Raw genomic sequence first — 16,451 nt, 5'->3', positions numbered from 1 at the left:
ATGTTCAAGATGCTGTAACTGTGCTGAGTAGACTATGAGTAAACTAACAGCTAAAGTACCATGTGAGTGTGAGAAAGTGGTTAAGAAATAGGAGGAATTAATTATAAAGAATCTTAAATACCATCCTTATCTTACCTTTATTCTGGAAGTTACCAAGTGCCATCTGGTACTTTTCAAAATAACCTTCTTATTTGGAATACTTCATAGGAAAAGTTTCATAGGAACTTGCAAAGATAGTACAGAGTTCCTGTATATCCTTCACCCAATTTCCACTGTTAACAATGTACATAACCCCAGTACATTTGTCAAAACACATAAATTAATACTGGTATACTACTACTAGCCAAACTAAGTACCTTCACCAAGAGGGCTAGCTGGTAAATTCCAATGAAATTAGATTCTGGGTACTGGAGACAGCATCTTTGTCACTGAGGGTTCTGCTGATTGGAGCCTTGGCAAAGGGAGGTAGCCCACACCTGGTCTGAATGTTTGACCTATGCAAGCAATGCCAGATCTGAGCTGTGTCTGCAGCCTACACCACAGCTCATGGCAATGTCAGATCCTTGACCCACTGAGTGGGGCCAGGGATTGAACCCACATCCTCATGGATATTAGTTGGGTTCATTTTCACTACGCCACAACAGGATCTCCTGTCATTTTTTCTTAGCTGTTTCCTGGCTCATGATTAAGACCAAAGGAGTTGGGGGTCATCGGTGTGTATAACTTATCATAAGAAAATTCAGGATTCTCCCCTGACCATTCTTAGACATGACACACCTCTATTTCATCTAAAAGCAATTGCAGACAGGCTGGCTGATACATCCTCCCTGTGGTGGCTCAGCTAAAAAAGGACCTAGAGGATTCAATGTTAATTTCTCTCTTTTTTTAATTACTCAATGAATTTTTTTTTGGTCTTTTTTTGCCTTTTTAGGGCTGCACCTGTGGCATATGGAGGTTCCCAGGCTAGGGGTCTAATCAGAGCTATAGCTGCCAGCCTACACGACAGCCATAGCAATGCCAGATCTGAGCCGCATCTGCAACCTATACCACAGCTCATGGCAACGCCGGATCCTTAACCCACTGAGCAAGGCCAGGGATCAAACCCACAACCTCATGGTTCCTAGTCGGATTCATTTCTGCTGCGCCATGAAGGGAACTCCACTCAATGAATTTTATTACATTTATAGTTGTACAACAATCATCACAACCAAATTTTATATCATTTCCATCCCAAACTCTCAGTGCATCCCTCCACCCCCCAATGCTAATTTACAAAAATGTCCTTGTCCCTCTTGCACCTAATCCTTCTGGATCATGAGAAAATAGTGAAGTTATAGCCAAATGGGACATCTAGATTTTTGTGGAAGTAGAGAGCAAAAAACAAGCATCTGAGGAGAAATACCTTAGACCCCAGAGAGAAGGGAGTGAGAGAAGCATTAACGACCTACTATCACTGTTTTTCAGAGGAGGAAACAGAGAGAATAAATAATCTATCCAAGGTAACAAAGTCAGAAATGTTAAAGCCACACAGGCTTAATTACAGTCTATTCCCCTGGTGGCTCAGCAGGTGTGTCTTGGGTTGCTACTGTTGCACAGGTTCAATCCCTGGCCCAGGAACTTCTGCATGTTGTGAGTGCGGCCAAAAAAAAAGTCTTAAACAATCTGCCTTGATGACAACTAAAAAGGAATAGAACCACAAATATATCATCAGTTGATTTCAACAAAGATGTTAATATAATTCAATGGGGGGAAAGAACAGTTTTTTCAACAAATGGTGCTGAAAGAACTGGACGTCCATATGAAAAAAAAAAAAAAAAAAGGAGTTCCTGCTGTAGCACAGTGGGTTAAGAATTTGACAATAGCAGCTCAGGTGGCTGCAGAGGTGCAGGTTTGATCCCTAGCCCAGCAAAGTGGATTAAAGGATCTGGCATTGCTGCACCTTAACTGTAGGCTGAAGCTGTGGCTCAGATTCAATCACTGGCCTGGGAACTTCAGGTATCACGGGTGTGGCCATTAAAAAAAAAAAAAAACTCGTACCATATACAAAAATTAACTCTAAATGGATTATATCTAATGTAAATGTAAGGGCTAAATTATGAAGCTTCTTGAAGAAAGCAAAGAAGAAAATCCTTGTAGCTCTACATAAGGCAGTGACTTTTTTGGACACAATGGCATAAACCATTAAAATTTTTTGATAAAATGAACTTAAAATCTAAAACTTCTGCTGTCCTAAAGACTGTCAAGAAAATGAAAAGACAAGCTACAGACTGGGAGAAAATATCTGCAAAACATATTTGATAAAGGACATATATCTAGCATATATAAAGAATTACAAGAGTTCCCTGGTGGTTCAGCAGGTTGGAGATCCGACATTGTCACTGCTGTGGCACAGATTTGATCCCTGGCCTGGGAACTTCTGTATGCTGTGGGCACAGCCAAAAAAAAAAAAAAAGTGGGCAAAAGATCTGAACAGACACATCAAAGATACAGAGAGGGCAAATAAGACTATGACAAGATGTTTAATATTCTTAATCATCAGGTAAATGCATACAAAAATCACAGTAAGATATCATTGTACATCTATTGGAATACCTGGAATTAAAAAAAAAAACTGCTGGCAAACATGCTGAGCAACTGAAACTCACACACTGCTGGTGGGAAGGCAAAGAGAAAATTTGGAAAAGTTTGGCAATGTCTTATGAAGTTAAATATACATTTACCATAATACAACCCGGTAATAAACTCTTAGATATTCACTGAAAAGAAATAAAGAGCTACTTCCAAATAAAGATCTGTGGTCTGATGGTTACAGAAGCTTTAGACATTATGTCTAAAGTTCCAAAATCAGCAATTAACCAAACACCTTTTGCAGATGAACAGGTAAAGAAACCGTGGTACACAATACACTGGAACACTACTCAGCAATGAAAGAGAAAGATATATGCAAGCACATGGATGAATCATAAAACTATTCTGTTAAGAGGCCGCAAAGACACAAAAGTCTACCTACCTACTGTGTATTTCATTTATATGACATTTTAGAAAAGCCAAAACTACAGAGCAATCTGATCAGTGGTTGCCAGTGACTAAGGGTGAGGTAATGGGCAAAGGGAACATTTTAGGTTATAGAAATGTGCCATATCCCAATGTACATGACCATATACATTTGTCAAAACTCATCTAACTGTATTAAAAAGGGTGACTCATACCTCAGTAAACCCACCTTAAAAAAAAACAAAAATATAAAGCATCTAATACATGCCTGTCACATGGCGAGTGCTTAATAAATCAGTTCCCTTAGTCAACCCAATCCCAGGGAACACCATTAATTAAGGAAAAGGAAGAACATTAAAATCTTTCTCAGGCCCCTCTCCTTGTGATAAAGATACTCTTGCCAGAATATACTGAAAGTGAGGCTTTTTCGTCAGAAACCTTAGGAATATTTTAAGTCTAAGCAGTCTGGTTGGGAAGGCTAGAGCTACTCTAACATACCTCAGTGTACTAAGACTACAGAAAATACTGCTGCAGAAGAAGGGAGGCTGCGTCAGTCCTATTAACATTGTAACACTTTCTCATATACTACATTCACCTCATTTTTCCCTGGATATCTGTCTTCACAGTGACCAACCCGGCCTATCTTAACTTGCTGCTTAGTTCCCATGACTCCATCCAGCAACTTCATTTATGTTCATATACGTTCATCAACATTTATGGGGTACCAATGTGTTCAAGGACTAAGGGTACAAAGATGAATAAAATGAACCCCTTAGAATGCCCCTACCCTGTTGGTGAAAATGTAAATTGGTACAACCACTATTGAAAACAATATGGAGGTTCCTCAGAAAACTGAAAATAGAACTAACATATGACCCTGCAATCCCACTCCTGGGCATATAGCCAGACAAAACTATAATTCAAAAACATACATACAAAGTTCCCTTTACAGTGCAGCTGGTGTGCAGGTTGCAGATGCAGATAGGATCTCAAGTTGCTATGTCTATGGTGTATACTGACAGTTGTAGCTCCAATTCAACCTCTAGCCTGGGAACTTCCATATGCCACAGATGTTGTACTAAAATAAAAAAAAAAGTATTCAGGTACTCTTATGTTCAAAGCAGCACTATTCACAATAGCCAAGACATAGAAACAACCTAAATGTCCATGGACAGATGAATGTATTAAGAAGATGTGGTACACATAAACAATGGAATACTACTCAGCCATAAAACAGAACAAAATAATGCATTTTTTAGCAACATGGATGCAACTAGAGTATCCTACTAAGTTAAGTAAGTCAGAAAGAGACAGACAGGAGATCCCATCATGGGGCAGCAGAAACGAATCCGACTAGGAACCATGAGGTTGCAGGTTCGATCCCTGGCCTCGCTCAGTGGGTTAAGGATCAGGCGTTGCTGTGAGCTGCAGTATAGGTCGCAGACACGGCTCAGATCTGGTATTGCTTTGGCTGTGGTGTAGGCTGGAAGCTGTAGTTCTGATTCGATCCCTAGCCTGGGAACCTCCATATGCCACAGATGTGAAACTAAAAAAAAAACAAAAAAAAAGACAAAGACCATATATCACTCATATGTGAAATCTAAAATATGGCACAAATGAACCTATCTACAAAACAGAAATGGACTCACAGACATAGAGAAGACACTTGTGGTTGCCAAGGAGGAGGAGGGAGGGAAAGGGATGGACTGGGAGTTTGGGGTTAGTAGATGCAAACTATTACATTTAGAATGGATAAACAAGGTCCTACTACATAGCATAGGGAACTATATCCAATCTGCTGGGATAGACCATAATGGAAAAGAATGTGAAAAAGAATGTTTATATATATGTAAACACATATACACATGTGTAACTGAATCACTATGTATGATATGCATAACTGAACGTATATATAACTGAATCACTTTGCTGTACAGCAGAAATTGGGACACTGTAAATCAACTATAATTTTTAAAAAAAGAGCTTCTTAAAAGAGCCCAGAGACTTTCTAATATTTAAGAGACTCCATCTAGCCAAGAGTGTTACACACAACCATCATGATTAAAATTAATAACAGAATAAAAATATTCTAAGTCATATGAGAAGGAATAATTTTTAAGTAGTATTAAAATAATCTTCAAATCTGGACACTTCCAAAAAATGACCATATTAAAACAAAAGATATTATTGCACTAGAAGTTTACAGAAAGGAAAAGTCACATAGAAATAAGAAAACTATGAAATATAGGTAATTCAAAGCCAACTTTAAAATAGCTTATCCAATTCTAGCTTTCTTATTTAGAATATATACTAACAGAACGTTTTGAAAGAGCCAAGAATTTATCATTTTAAACTTCAAGTGAAACATCCTCACTTTAACCTGTATTTATTCATAAGCCTTACTGAAAGGCAGGACAACCTGAGTTTTGGTGTTGATGTTCCTTAAAAATCTAAAACTTTTTACATTGTGTGATGATCACTTTCTTCTTCTTCTTCTTATTATTATTATTAAGCAGCACCCACAGTATATAGAAGTCCCCAGGATCAATTCTGAGCTATAGCTATGACCTACAACACTGGATCCTTAACCTGCTGCACCAGGCTGGGGACTGAATTCGCATTGCTGCAAAGACAACAGTAGATCCTTAACCCACTGCTCCACAGCAGGAACTCCGATCACTTTAGAAATATATTAAAATTCTATCCACTTCCCCCAACTTGTCACTAAATTGAGAATATGGTATTTTCAAAAAGATTTCTGTTTTGCTTATTCTCATCTCATCTACTGGCGCTGTCAAACATGTTCTAATGGTCATGTAGAAGAAATAAAACCTATGTTTACAGAATATCTGCTCTATGTTAGAGCTTATGCAGTAAGTAGCATCATCCCTCTTTTACACAGATACACATAATACACACACACACAAACACAAACACATGCACAAATAAGTTCCACATGGTTAAGGCTCATAGCTTGGGAGCGGCACAGCAGTATTCTAATACATAGTTCTAAATATACATGACTATAAAGATTTCCCACTGTGTCTCAGTGGTAAGGAACCTGACTAGTATCCATGAGGATACTAGTGTCAACCCCTGGCCTTGCTCAGGGGGTTAAAGATCCAACGTTGCCGTTGAGTTGTGGTGTAGGTCACAGATATGGCTTGGATCCCACATTGCTGTGGCTACAATGTAGGCCGGCACCTGCAGCTCAATTCCTAGCTTGGGAACTTCCATATGCCGCCGGTGCAGCCCTAAAAAGCAAAAAAAAAAAAAAAAAAAAAAAAAGAAGAAAGAAAGAAAAGCAAAAAAAAACTGAAATTAAAAAAAATTAGGAGTTTCTTTCATGGCTCAGTGGTTAACGAACCCAACTAGGATCCATGAGGATACGGGTTTGATCCCTGGCCTGGCTCAGTGGGTTAAGGATCCAGCATTGCCGTGAGCTGTGGTGTAGGTTGCAGACGTAGCTCAGAGCCCATGTTGCTGTGGCTGTGGCGTAGGCCTGCAGCTGTAGCTCCAATTCGACCACTAGCTTGGGAACTTCCACGGGCCACAGGTGCGGCTCTAAAAAAGCAAAAAACAAAATAAAATAAACAAACAAAAATTAAACATACATGATTCAGATAGGTTATATCCCACTTCTACAATGTAAAAATTAAATGATAGGAGTTCTCTTGCGGTATATTGGGTTAAGGATCTGGCACTGCCACTGCTGCAGCTCAGCTCACTGCATGGAACAGGTTTGATCCCTGACCCAGGAAATTACACATAATGTGGGCGTGGTCCAAAAAAAAAAAAAATTAGGAGTTCCCGTGGAGGCTCAGTGGTTAACGAATCTGACTAGGAACCATGAGGTTGTGGGTTTGATCCCTGGCCTTGCTCAGTGGATTAAGGATCCAGCGTTGCCATGAGCTGTGTTATAGGCCGCAGATGCGGCTTGGATCTGGCGTTGCTGTGGCTGTGGTGTAGGCTGGTGGCTACAGCTCCAATTAGACCCCTAGCCTGGGAACCTCCATGTGCCGTGGGTGCGGCCCTAGAAAAAGGAAAAAAAGAAAAATTAAATGATATCAGAAATAGTCTTCACTGGTATATCTGTCCAGTTCAAAATAATAGCCAAGTAATATATATTGACTCAGTACTAACTTAAACCTCTAAAACACAGCTGGAACAGTGGTCTAGACAGAGCTAAAGCCTCAATTGTAGGGACATGAGTAATAAATGCTTGGGTTGGTATAAATGCAGTACAACACTACAGCTTAATTCTACAGGTCCACTGTTTAACAAAGATTTCTTAATTACATAGCTGCAAAGAGTAATGACTTCTAAAATTCTAAAAAGGTAACAAAGTTCTAAAAATAAAAATGGTATTTTTTTCCTCCTAAAGCCACTAGCTGTTCCTTTTCTCTCCCTCTTCCTTCTCATTTTCAGATTTCGGTCAGAGCCGCTGTCATGGGCTTCAGAACTTCTTACTCATGTAACCAGTCTTTAGTACTTTCAGAATTCTGAGGCTGAAATAAGCCACATTACAACTGGTAGAAATCTGTATCTGAAGTGGCCTCTTGCCCATCACCTAACGGCTCATACATTATATCCTCTGTATTTACAATTTCATTAAATTTTTGAAAAGCAGAAAGCAAACCCACCATGATTAAAGAAGGCTTTGGCAAGGATGATTCTACTGGTGCAGAGGACACCAGAAGTAAAACCACAAGTGGTATAAATATGATATAATGATCTCTTTTTAGTTCTGTTAAGGAGATAGGAAGTGAAGCAGACTAAGAAAAGAAAATCTGTTCAACAGAGCTTTCTGAGCTATATCTGCATTATCCAATATCGTAGCCACTAGCCACAAGTGGCTCTGAGCACCTGAAATGTGGCTGTGTGAATGAGGAACTGAATTTTATTTTACTTAATTTTTATTAATTTAAATTTAAATAGCCACATGAAGGTATCTGCCTGCCACACAGCTCTAAGAACCAAAAAGTCTAGAATGTCTGTGGTTAGTCTCAGGATGATGAAGTAGAAATGGAAAATTTGAGGACTATGCCAGATGCATTAGACAGGGAGGGCACTTAGAGACAAGTTCCAATAATTGGGCACTGAAAAGATTGAACACAACCTATAACTGAGCATTTACTAAAGGAGCAAACACTGCTTCAGAAGATTTTGTGTTCTACATGATGCTTCTTTCCAAGAAGATGTTAAACCCTGAATTGGACTTATATTAGATATATACAAGATTATCTTCAGTCTTCAGCTATTTTATAAACTAAATATGTGAGTTTCATAGTCTGCATTAGCTATCAATTCTTCAGAATTTTAAAAAGTTACTATCTCTCTTCTTATATACTACTCCTAAATTAACTATTTAACATTTTAGATGCTTATTCAAGTAATCTTTTTTGTTATTGAATACATTGCTTTTTTCCAGTATTTTATAAACAATGCAATGAACTACAAAGTGATACGTAAATGTTTAGACAATGGAAGAAATAAAATGAAGAAAGACCAGTTCTGTACTGTGATTTATTTTATATTCATTTTGTTTACAAACCTGCCTAACATGTTTGAAATTTAAACCTAAACTATGTGTTTACAGCAAACTCCTTGGTATGGGGCATAGAAACTCTCAATTTTGGGTAGAGCACATTACTACTACAATTATTATTCTGATTCTAAACTTTTTATCACTCATTATGGAAAAAACATTTAATTTTTAAAAATTGTCTGTGGCATCAAATAATCTTTATAATCTCACACCATTTCCGTAGTAGGAACAATGCTCATATCTAAAAACACAAAAAACAACAAAATCCTAATCTCAAATCCATCCTTAAATGACTGAATCCTACCACACATCAGAATTTATTTTTACTTTTTTTTTTTAAGGCCACACCTGTGGCAAGTATATGGAAGTTCCCAAACTAGGGGTTGAATCAGAGCTGCAGCTGAGGCCAATGCCACAGCTTATGGCAATGCCAGATCCTTAATTCACTGATTGAGGCCAGGGATCAAACTCACATCCTCACAGAGGCAACGTTGGGTCCTTAAGCTGCTGAGTGACATCAGGAACTCCCAAAGAATTTATTTTCATTTTTTATGCAAATAATTTTTCCAAAACTTTTCTAAATCTCATAAGGTCAATCCTAAGTCTTAAAACTTTAAATATACAACATCTATTTTGTTTATTAACAATGTACTGATTTGGCCCTATGACTGAGAAAATGTTTTTTTAAAAAAAGTAATCTGGAGTTTCCATCATGGCTCAGCAGAAACGAATCCCACTAGTATTCATGAGAGTGCGAGTCTGACCCCTGGCCTCGCTCAGCGGATTAAGGATCTGGCGGTACGTGAGCTGTGGTGTAGGTTGCAGATGCAGCTCAGATCCTGCATTGTTGTGGCTGTGGTGCAGGCTGGCAGCTGTAGCTCTGATTTGACCCTGAGCCTGGGAACCTCCATATGCCATGGGTGCAGCCCTAAAAAAATAAAATAACATAAAATGAGTAATTCATCAAATACTAGATAGTAACATTAACAGAGTTCCTTTGTGAAGGTGGTGGAATTATTGGTGATTAGTTACTCCTTTTTTTCTAATGTTCTTTAATATTACGATTTTCAATTCAAATGTTAAACAACTATTGACTGGACTCCCTATTTCCTTATATTTATAATTACCTAATGAAATTTACCTCAAAATTAAGAACTCAGTATCTTCGACTTCTTCAGCAATTTAAAAATACATAATGCATTTTTCTCCATTATAAATGAAATACACAGTAACTTAATATCTATCAAGGGTGGCAAATGTGTATTTGGGAAATAAGTTAAAACTCGAATCAGGAAAAAAAACCTTTAAAAGTTTTTTATTTCTGAAATTACCCAAATATTTTCCTCTAAAATGTTTCCTATTAAACAATTATTTGTGTGGCCATCCATAATCCCTTATAAAAGGGGAAACAACTTACTAAATGAATCTTTATTGGATTAATCAGTTTACAATCATCTCATGCTATGAGAAACACCTTTGATATTCCCCTCCTTATAGCACTATGCTTCCTGTCCTCCAGTTTTATGCATCAAACGCAACAAATCTTTAGGTTATTCTTAACTGCTCAAAGGCAAGCACATGTTCCAGATGATACTGCAGAATATGCTTATACCAAGTCATAAGATTTACTGCATAATATTCTAATAGAAGATATATACAGTGTTCTGAAATAAACTACCCAAATATTTTCAACAATAATGCTTTAAGTTTTGCATTTATAAGTTTAAGTAAAAACATCTAAATGAATATTTTATAACATCCGCCAAAAAAAAAGGAAGGAAGGAAGGAAGGAAGAAAAAAAAGAAAAGAAGATTCCATAATCTTTTTATCTTGCCACAAGCGTGAAGCTGCTTACCATTCATAGCAGTGGGAAACTGAGCCATCATGGTCCTGGATTTTCCTTGCTAGCTCTCAGCCATCTGCAACAAGAAAATATTGTGCCATTAATAATACAACAAGGGCAGACCATAGCGTAGTAGCGTGCTCACTAAGCAGTAGGAATGTCTGTCCCCTTCAGCTCACACTTCCAAGAGAAAACGATGCAGAGCTTCAGCTGCTGCTGAACAGGCAGAATTTACACTTGGGGAAGGGTAGAAGATTTTGTTGGATAATAGTGCTTCCTTTAAAATGAAATCATTTAAAAGAAAAAGTCTCATATTTAATAGCAAATACTGAATAAAGAAACCTTTGACAGGAACCAATTTTGCAGAAATTAATTCATGAAAGAGGACAGTTGTTAAGCTAGGCAAGAATTTATTTCAGAGAAATCAAATGTATTAAGTGTACAACAACATGAAAATTCTTAATACTCTTCTTCAAAAAAAAAAATCCCCAAACAAGAAAAATATCCAAAATAAATGTAGCAAAGCTATTTAATCAAGTTCTACTGATTTATGAAAATCATCTAAATGTAACTATTAAAACCTATATGTTTATTTAAACATAACTAAATGTGCTGAGCAAATATTCTGCACTAGGAAGAAAAGGGAATTTGGAAATTAACAGCTCTGGGTTCAAACCCTTACTGCTGTTTTCTTAGCTGTGACCACAGAAGCATTATTTAACCTTACTGAGTCTTAGATACCTCATCTATAAAAATACTTTGCAGGAGATGTTTTAAAAAGTATGAAACAAAATCTAGTACACTGCCTGACACATAGTGGATATTTGAAAAATGACTTCCTGGGTGTCCAGAAAGGAAGAATGCAATATAATTTTGAACCTTGAATTCATTATCTTACTATAAATAAATTCAAAATTTGTTCCATGAATCTTGAGGGTAGGACCAATTAGGGAGAGTGAAGACCTAGCAAATTTATAGTACCCACTTAATAATTAAAGCCACAGATTACAGCATTGCAGGAAAACACTATGTTAAAAGTGTTTAAGTTAAGTGTTAAAAGACCACTCAGTAGCTCATCTATTTATCCAAATCATTTGAATATTAATATTTTTAAAGACCTGAGGAGAAATGTTTGCACAAGCCATCTGAACAAAGAAGACATAAAGAGTTGCACATCTAGTGAAAGGTGTCACCAGAGGAGCTGGCTGACTAGCTGCTAAGAAGTGTTACAACGTACGATATCATAGCAAATGCAGTGTGCTCAAGAAGAAAGATAACCATACCAGAATAACCACCAAAAGTAAGTCACACTAACAAAAAACTTCTGTATTAATCCAATTTATTAATTTACAACCAGAACAGCTTTTCTTCCTATAAAGCATACTATCATCTACTAAATTTTGGCCAGATCATTGCGTGGTGAGCAAAGCGACTTACTGTGATTAGAATACTTAATGGGGTCATGCGTCAGCAGTCTCATACATCTACCTATACAACAGAGATAAGCAAGAACTGGGCAAAACCCCAATAACGTTTTGAATGGCACTGCCAGTTTTACTCTTCTGACTCTGAGCTTTTCTGTATGTTAACCCTATATACCTCCCTAAGGGCACTTTTTTTTAAGATGTCAGTAGGTTTCACTGCAATGGAACTTGTTACCAGACTCAGACTTCACCTGTCACTATACTCTTCTTAGGAGGAAATTTCACCCATGTACAAGCTGTTTTCTCCACTTTTCTCAAAATATAATGTAACCTCCAGGCTTGGAGCTGTTTACGATACAGAAAAATAATAACTAAACTGGTGGGGTGGTCAAGAACTCTTAAGGGAAGTACTGTGTTGAGCTTCAACAAATGAGTAAGAATTAGTTATAACGGTAACACCGAGAACCTTGGACTTGAACCTGTCTCTGACAAGTAGTTTTAACGGTTTTAAGAAGAGACAGGGTCAGATTTCACTTAAGGTAAGACAATCAACTGTGAAGAAAAGGCCAAACCTGCAACAGGATCAGTTAGGGAACAGGTAAGAATGATATGTGGCACCAGATCTAGAGCAGTGGTGGCAGGAACAGAGGAGAGGGGATAAACTAGAGAAACAATGAGGGGTTTAAGACCTGGAGAGAGATTTCCCTTGTGATGCAAAGGGTGAAGGAGCCAGTGTTTGTCACTGCAGGGGCTCAGGTCACTGCTGTGGCAAAGGTTCAATCCCTGGCCTGGGAACTTCCACATACCTGGGTGTGGCCTAACAAACAAACGAAACAGGGAGAACTCAGGGACTCTTCAGATATAAGGGATCACAAAGTAAAAGAAATCAAGACAACTCCCGGAATGTCAAACTGCATGAAGTAAGGTGTCACCAGCTAAAAGAAGTGAACACAGAAGGAAGTCTCACAAATCAAGTTTTGACTATAACTTCCTCAAATAGAGAAACTGTACAAACAAGTATAACAGTTTTACTTCCTCAATTTTAAGTTATCATAAGTAACGTTAAACCAAAATAAGCAAAATCCTGCCAAAAAAAAACCCAACAACACAAAAAACCCCTACTGACTTACACAGATATGCAGTAACTAAGGCCCCTCTTAGGTCTCTGTTGAGAGAACTGCTAAATGTGGGAAAATTTTTCCAAAAGCATTACCTACAATGCTTTTTTTTTCTTTTTTAGGGCAGCACCTTTGGCATATGGAGGTTCCCAGGCTAGGGGGTCCAATCGGAGCTACAGCTGCCGGCCTACACCACAGTCACAGGAATGCCAGATCTGAGCCACATCGTCGACCTACACCACAGCTCACAGCAAGGCCAGATCCATAACCCACTGAGTGAGGCCAGGGATTGAACCTGAAATCTCATGGTTCCTAGTTGGATTTGTTTCTGCTGCGCCACAACAGAACTCCGACAATGCATGTTATAACTGCATAAAAGCATGTGTATTATCAAGAAAAAGCACAGACTTAGAAAAGAAAAATAAGGAACAGGATCCCACCGTCACAAAGCCTTCATCAGGTAGATCTAGATCTAAAACTCACAGATCATCTATTTAGGACTCGTGGATAATCATCATGTATTCTGTGAATACAGCAGATTGCCATACAACAGATGCTCAAAAATCACAGATATAATCCTGAAATAAAACCAAAAAATGAACCAAATAATGTATGGGAAGGGAGGGCAAAAGTATTAGCATTACAGAACATTCTGCACCTGGCACATCAGATTTGGCCACCCATGCACACAGGTACCACATTATAGCATCCATGGATGACTGTACATAACATCTCGATGTGGTGACATCTGAATATGGTAGCATAATTTGTCGGAAAAAATAAGCTTCTTTTAAAACTTTATATATGCTACATTTAGGAATTTTAATGCAAAATATTACCTTATGCTTGTCCAACTATATCTAGATAGTTCAGATGACTTTTTTCCAGTTTTATACATATATAAATATTTCAGATTATTTCCCAGTATGGGTTATTACAAGATACTGAGTATAGTTCTCTGTATTATACAGTAAATCCTTGTTGCTTAGCTATTTTTTGCGTATCTATTTTATCTTTGGTAGTTTGTATCCTAATTTATTCCTCCCCTTCCCTTTTCCCTTTGTTAACCATATGTTTGTTTTCTATTTTTTGTGAATCTGTTTCTGTTTTGTATATAGACTCATTTGTATTATTTTTTACATTCCACACATAAATGATGTCATATAATATTTTTCTTTCTCTACCTGACTTACCTCACTTAGCATGGTATTTTCTAGGTCCAGGCATGGAATCATTAAGCTTTTAAAGCCTAGCATTTTGTATCTGTTACATTTACATCAATACTCTCTGGTCTGTGGTAGAATAATTACTTCATGCTTAACAATTCTACTAATCTATATTTTCGGAGAAATAATAATTGAAATTTTGAAAAATGCAACAGATACATTTGACATTTAAAAAATCAAGAGTTTATGTAACTGTAAGTTACCATTTACTAAGTACTTACTATTAATACAATACACTTTATTAATTATCTGTCATGATCAATATTCATTGAGAGTCTAAAATATTCCAGGTTCTTTGTAAGGAGCTTCACACACAGGAGCTTGTAGCCAAGACTACCAGGTGCCAGATCCTGACAGGCACCTTCGTTGATACTAATAATCCCCACAATATCCCTGCAGGGCAGATGATACTGTACTCACTTTGCATATGAAGAAACTAAAAGGTTAAATTACTTGCCAAAATTCAGTAAGTGATGAAGCCAAGATGCAATCCCAAACCTAATTCTACAGCCCATGAACTTCCCATGGGCTTCATCTGCCTTTTCCTTTCTTCAGTGGAGATAATAATTAATGCTGAGCAGGTCACGGGTTCCTGCAAGCAGCAGATCAACTTAATGCTAGTACATTTATAAGGGAGAAGAAAAACAAGTCAGAGATGCCCTCCAGCACATAGGTCTACGTCAATCACATACATAAGTGACAAAGTGCTAATTATTTCTTACCTCTTGGTATAACCCTTTCAGAGGAAGAAAAGGATCACCAGCATCTCCCCAGTCATATACCTGATGCCTGTTTCAGGCATGTGTGATTAAAGTCAGCATCTAATAAGCACCTCTCTCCTCTCCCTAAAGGGCTGACATGTAATGATAGGTAATCTTTGTGGTTCGCAGTTATCATATAATTTGAACACTGTGTTAATTATCAAAAGGTTTAGAATATTTATGTGGAGATTTTCCTGCTCATTACAAATAAGTGGAGAACTGGCACTGTTACCTTTTTAGAAATAAAGAAAATACGTGTGGTAGATAGCAGGCATAAGGCAAAGAAGAATGCTTCAATTTAATATAATCTAAATGCAATTTGGAGAGTGTGGAAAATATATTCATATTAAGGCAGAGATAAGTAAAAATGCTTGAACAGGAGTAGGAAATATTTCTTCTCCAAAGACTCATTTTCTGGGTCACTAAAACTCAGAAGGAAAAAAAAACCCAAAAAACCTATAGCCATTGTAAGTAAAAAGTAGTTCAATTAAGGTTGGATTTGTTTAGAATTACAGAATTATAGAAGGAAACAATTACAGTAATTATTTAGTCTAAAACCTTCAATTTTCAAGATGGGAAAAGTAAGAAGACTCCTATGAGCTCATATAGCTAGTCAGTAGCAAAGCTGATCCTAGAAACCACTTCTTATGTCCAATGCTCTGTTTTTAAGTTTCCCAACTTGCCTGATTACATCATCTGGGACATTTTCTAGCTCTGCAGATTCCCAGGCCCATCACTGGGAGATTGTGGATCAGTAATTGAGTCATTATATGAATTAGGGTCATGTAACGAACCTCCTAAAATGTTCCTCTTGCCTTCCACAGAGCTACTGGTTATTTCCACAACAACACCCCTCTCCTGCTTACATTCCCCCACTGATTACAAGTTAAAGCCCAAACTTCTTAGTATGAAACATGGCCTCCTCCAAGATCCTACCCCAACCTACTTTACCACACTCGCCTTTAGACACTTCCCTGGATTCGGATGTCCTAAGTACACAATCTCTCCTTGAAACAGAGATGTGATTTTCACTCCCACATTCCTTTGTAAAAAGCTATTCCCTCTGCCACATTCACCACACTTTCTTCTCAGTCTTCAGCTCAAATATCACCTCTTCCTTGGAAGACTTCTGTCCTCTTAGATCACTCTCAGTCATTTATCCTATGTCTGCCCATAACACCTGCTCACCCTATAGTAACTTCGCTTATTTTGTATCCCAATTTCACATGTTTCACATGTTTGCCTGTTGGATTTGTTCTGGGCAGAGACCATTTTTATTTACTTCTATGCTTAGTGCCTAAATCATTTAGATCTCCCAGAGAAAATGCTCAATAAATGTTTGCTAAAACAAACAAATGAACTGGGTAAATGAATAAGATGGTTGAGGTGTGAAAAAAACAAACCCCCCAAAAAACGGAGGGGAGTTTGGGGAAAGGTAACGCTGAATTGAATACATATATAAAAAACAAACTGGTAAGAAAGCAGAGCAGACTCCAAACACTTCCTAGAAACACTGGAGGGATCAGGGCCATGGATT

At 37.6% G+C, this 16,451-nt stretch overlaps 1 protein-coding gene across 5 annotated transcripts in view; it reads right to left on the bottom strand.

The window, feature by feature from the left end:
* Positions 1–16,451, bottom strand: part of ITSN2 (intersectin 2) — a 142,690-nt gene that overhangs the window by 103,090 nt on the left and 23,149 nt on the right. For all 5 annotated transcript variants that reach the window (XM_047782534.1, XM_047782532.1, XM_047782531.1 and 2 more), the window contains exon 2: positions 10,398–10,461. In XM_047782534.1, the coding sequence (XP_047638490.1) occupies positions 10,398–10,428 (31 nt within the window). In that variant the 5' untranslated portion in view covers positions 10,429–10,461. The remainder of the gene's footprint in view (positions 1–10,397; positions 10,462–16,451) is intronic.

Source organism: Phacochoerus africanus, chromosome 5 (genome assembly GCF_016906955.1).
Source record: "Phacochoerus africanus isolate WHEZ1 chromosome 5, ROS_Pafr_v1, whole genome shotgun sequence".
Taxonomy (NCBI): Eukaryota; Metazoa; Chordata; class Mammalia; order Artiodactyla; family Suidae; genus Phacochoerus; species Phacochoerus africanus.
The sequence above is the reverse complement of the archived record's forward strand: the minus strand, read 5'-3'. Positions and strand labels throughout refer to the sequence as shown.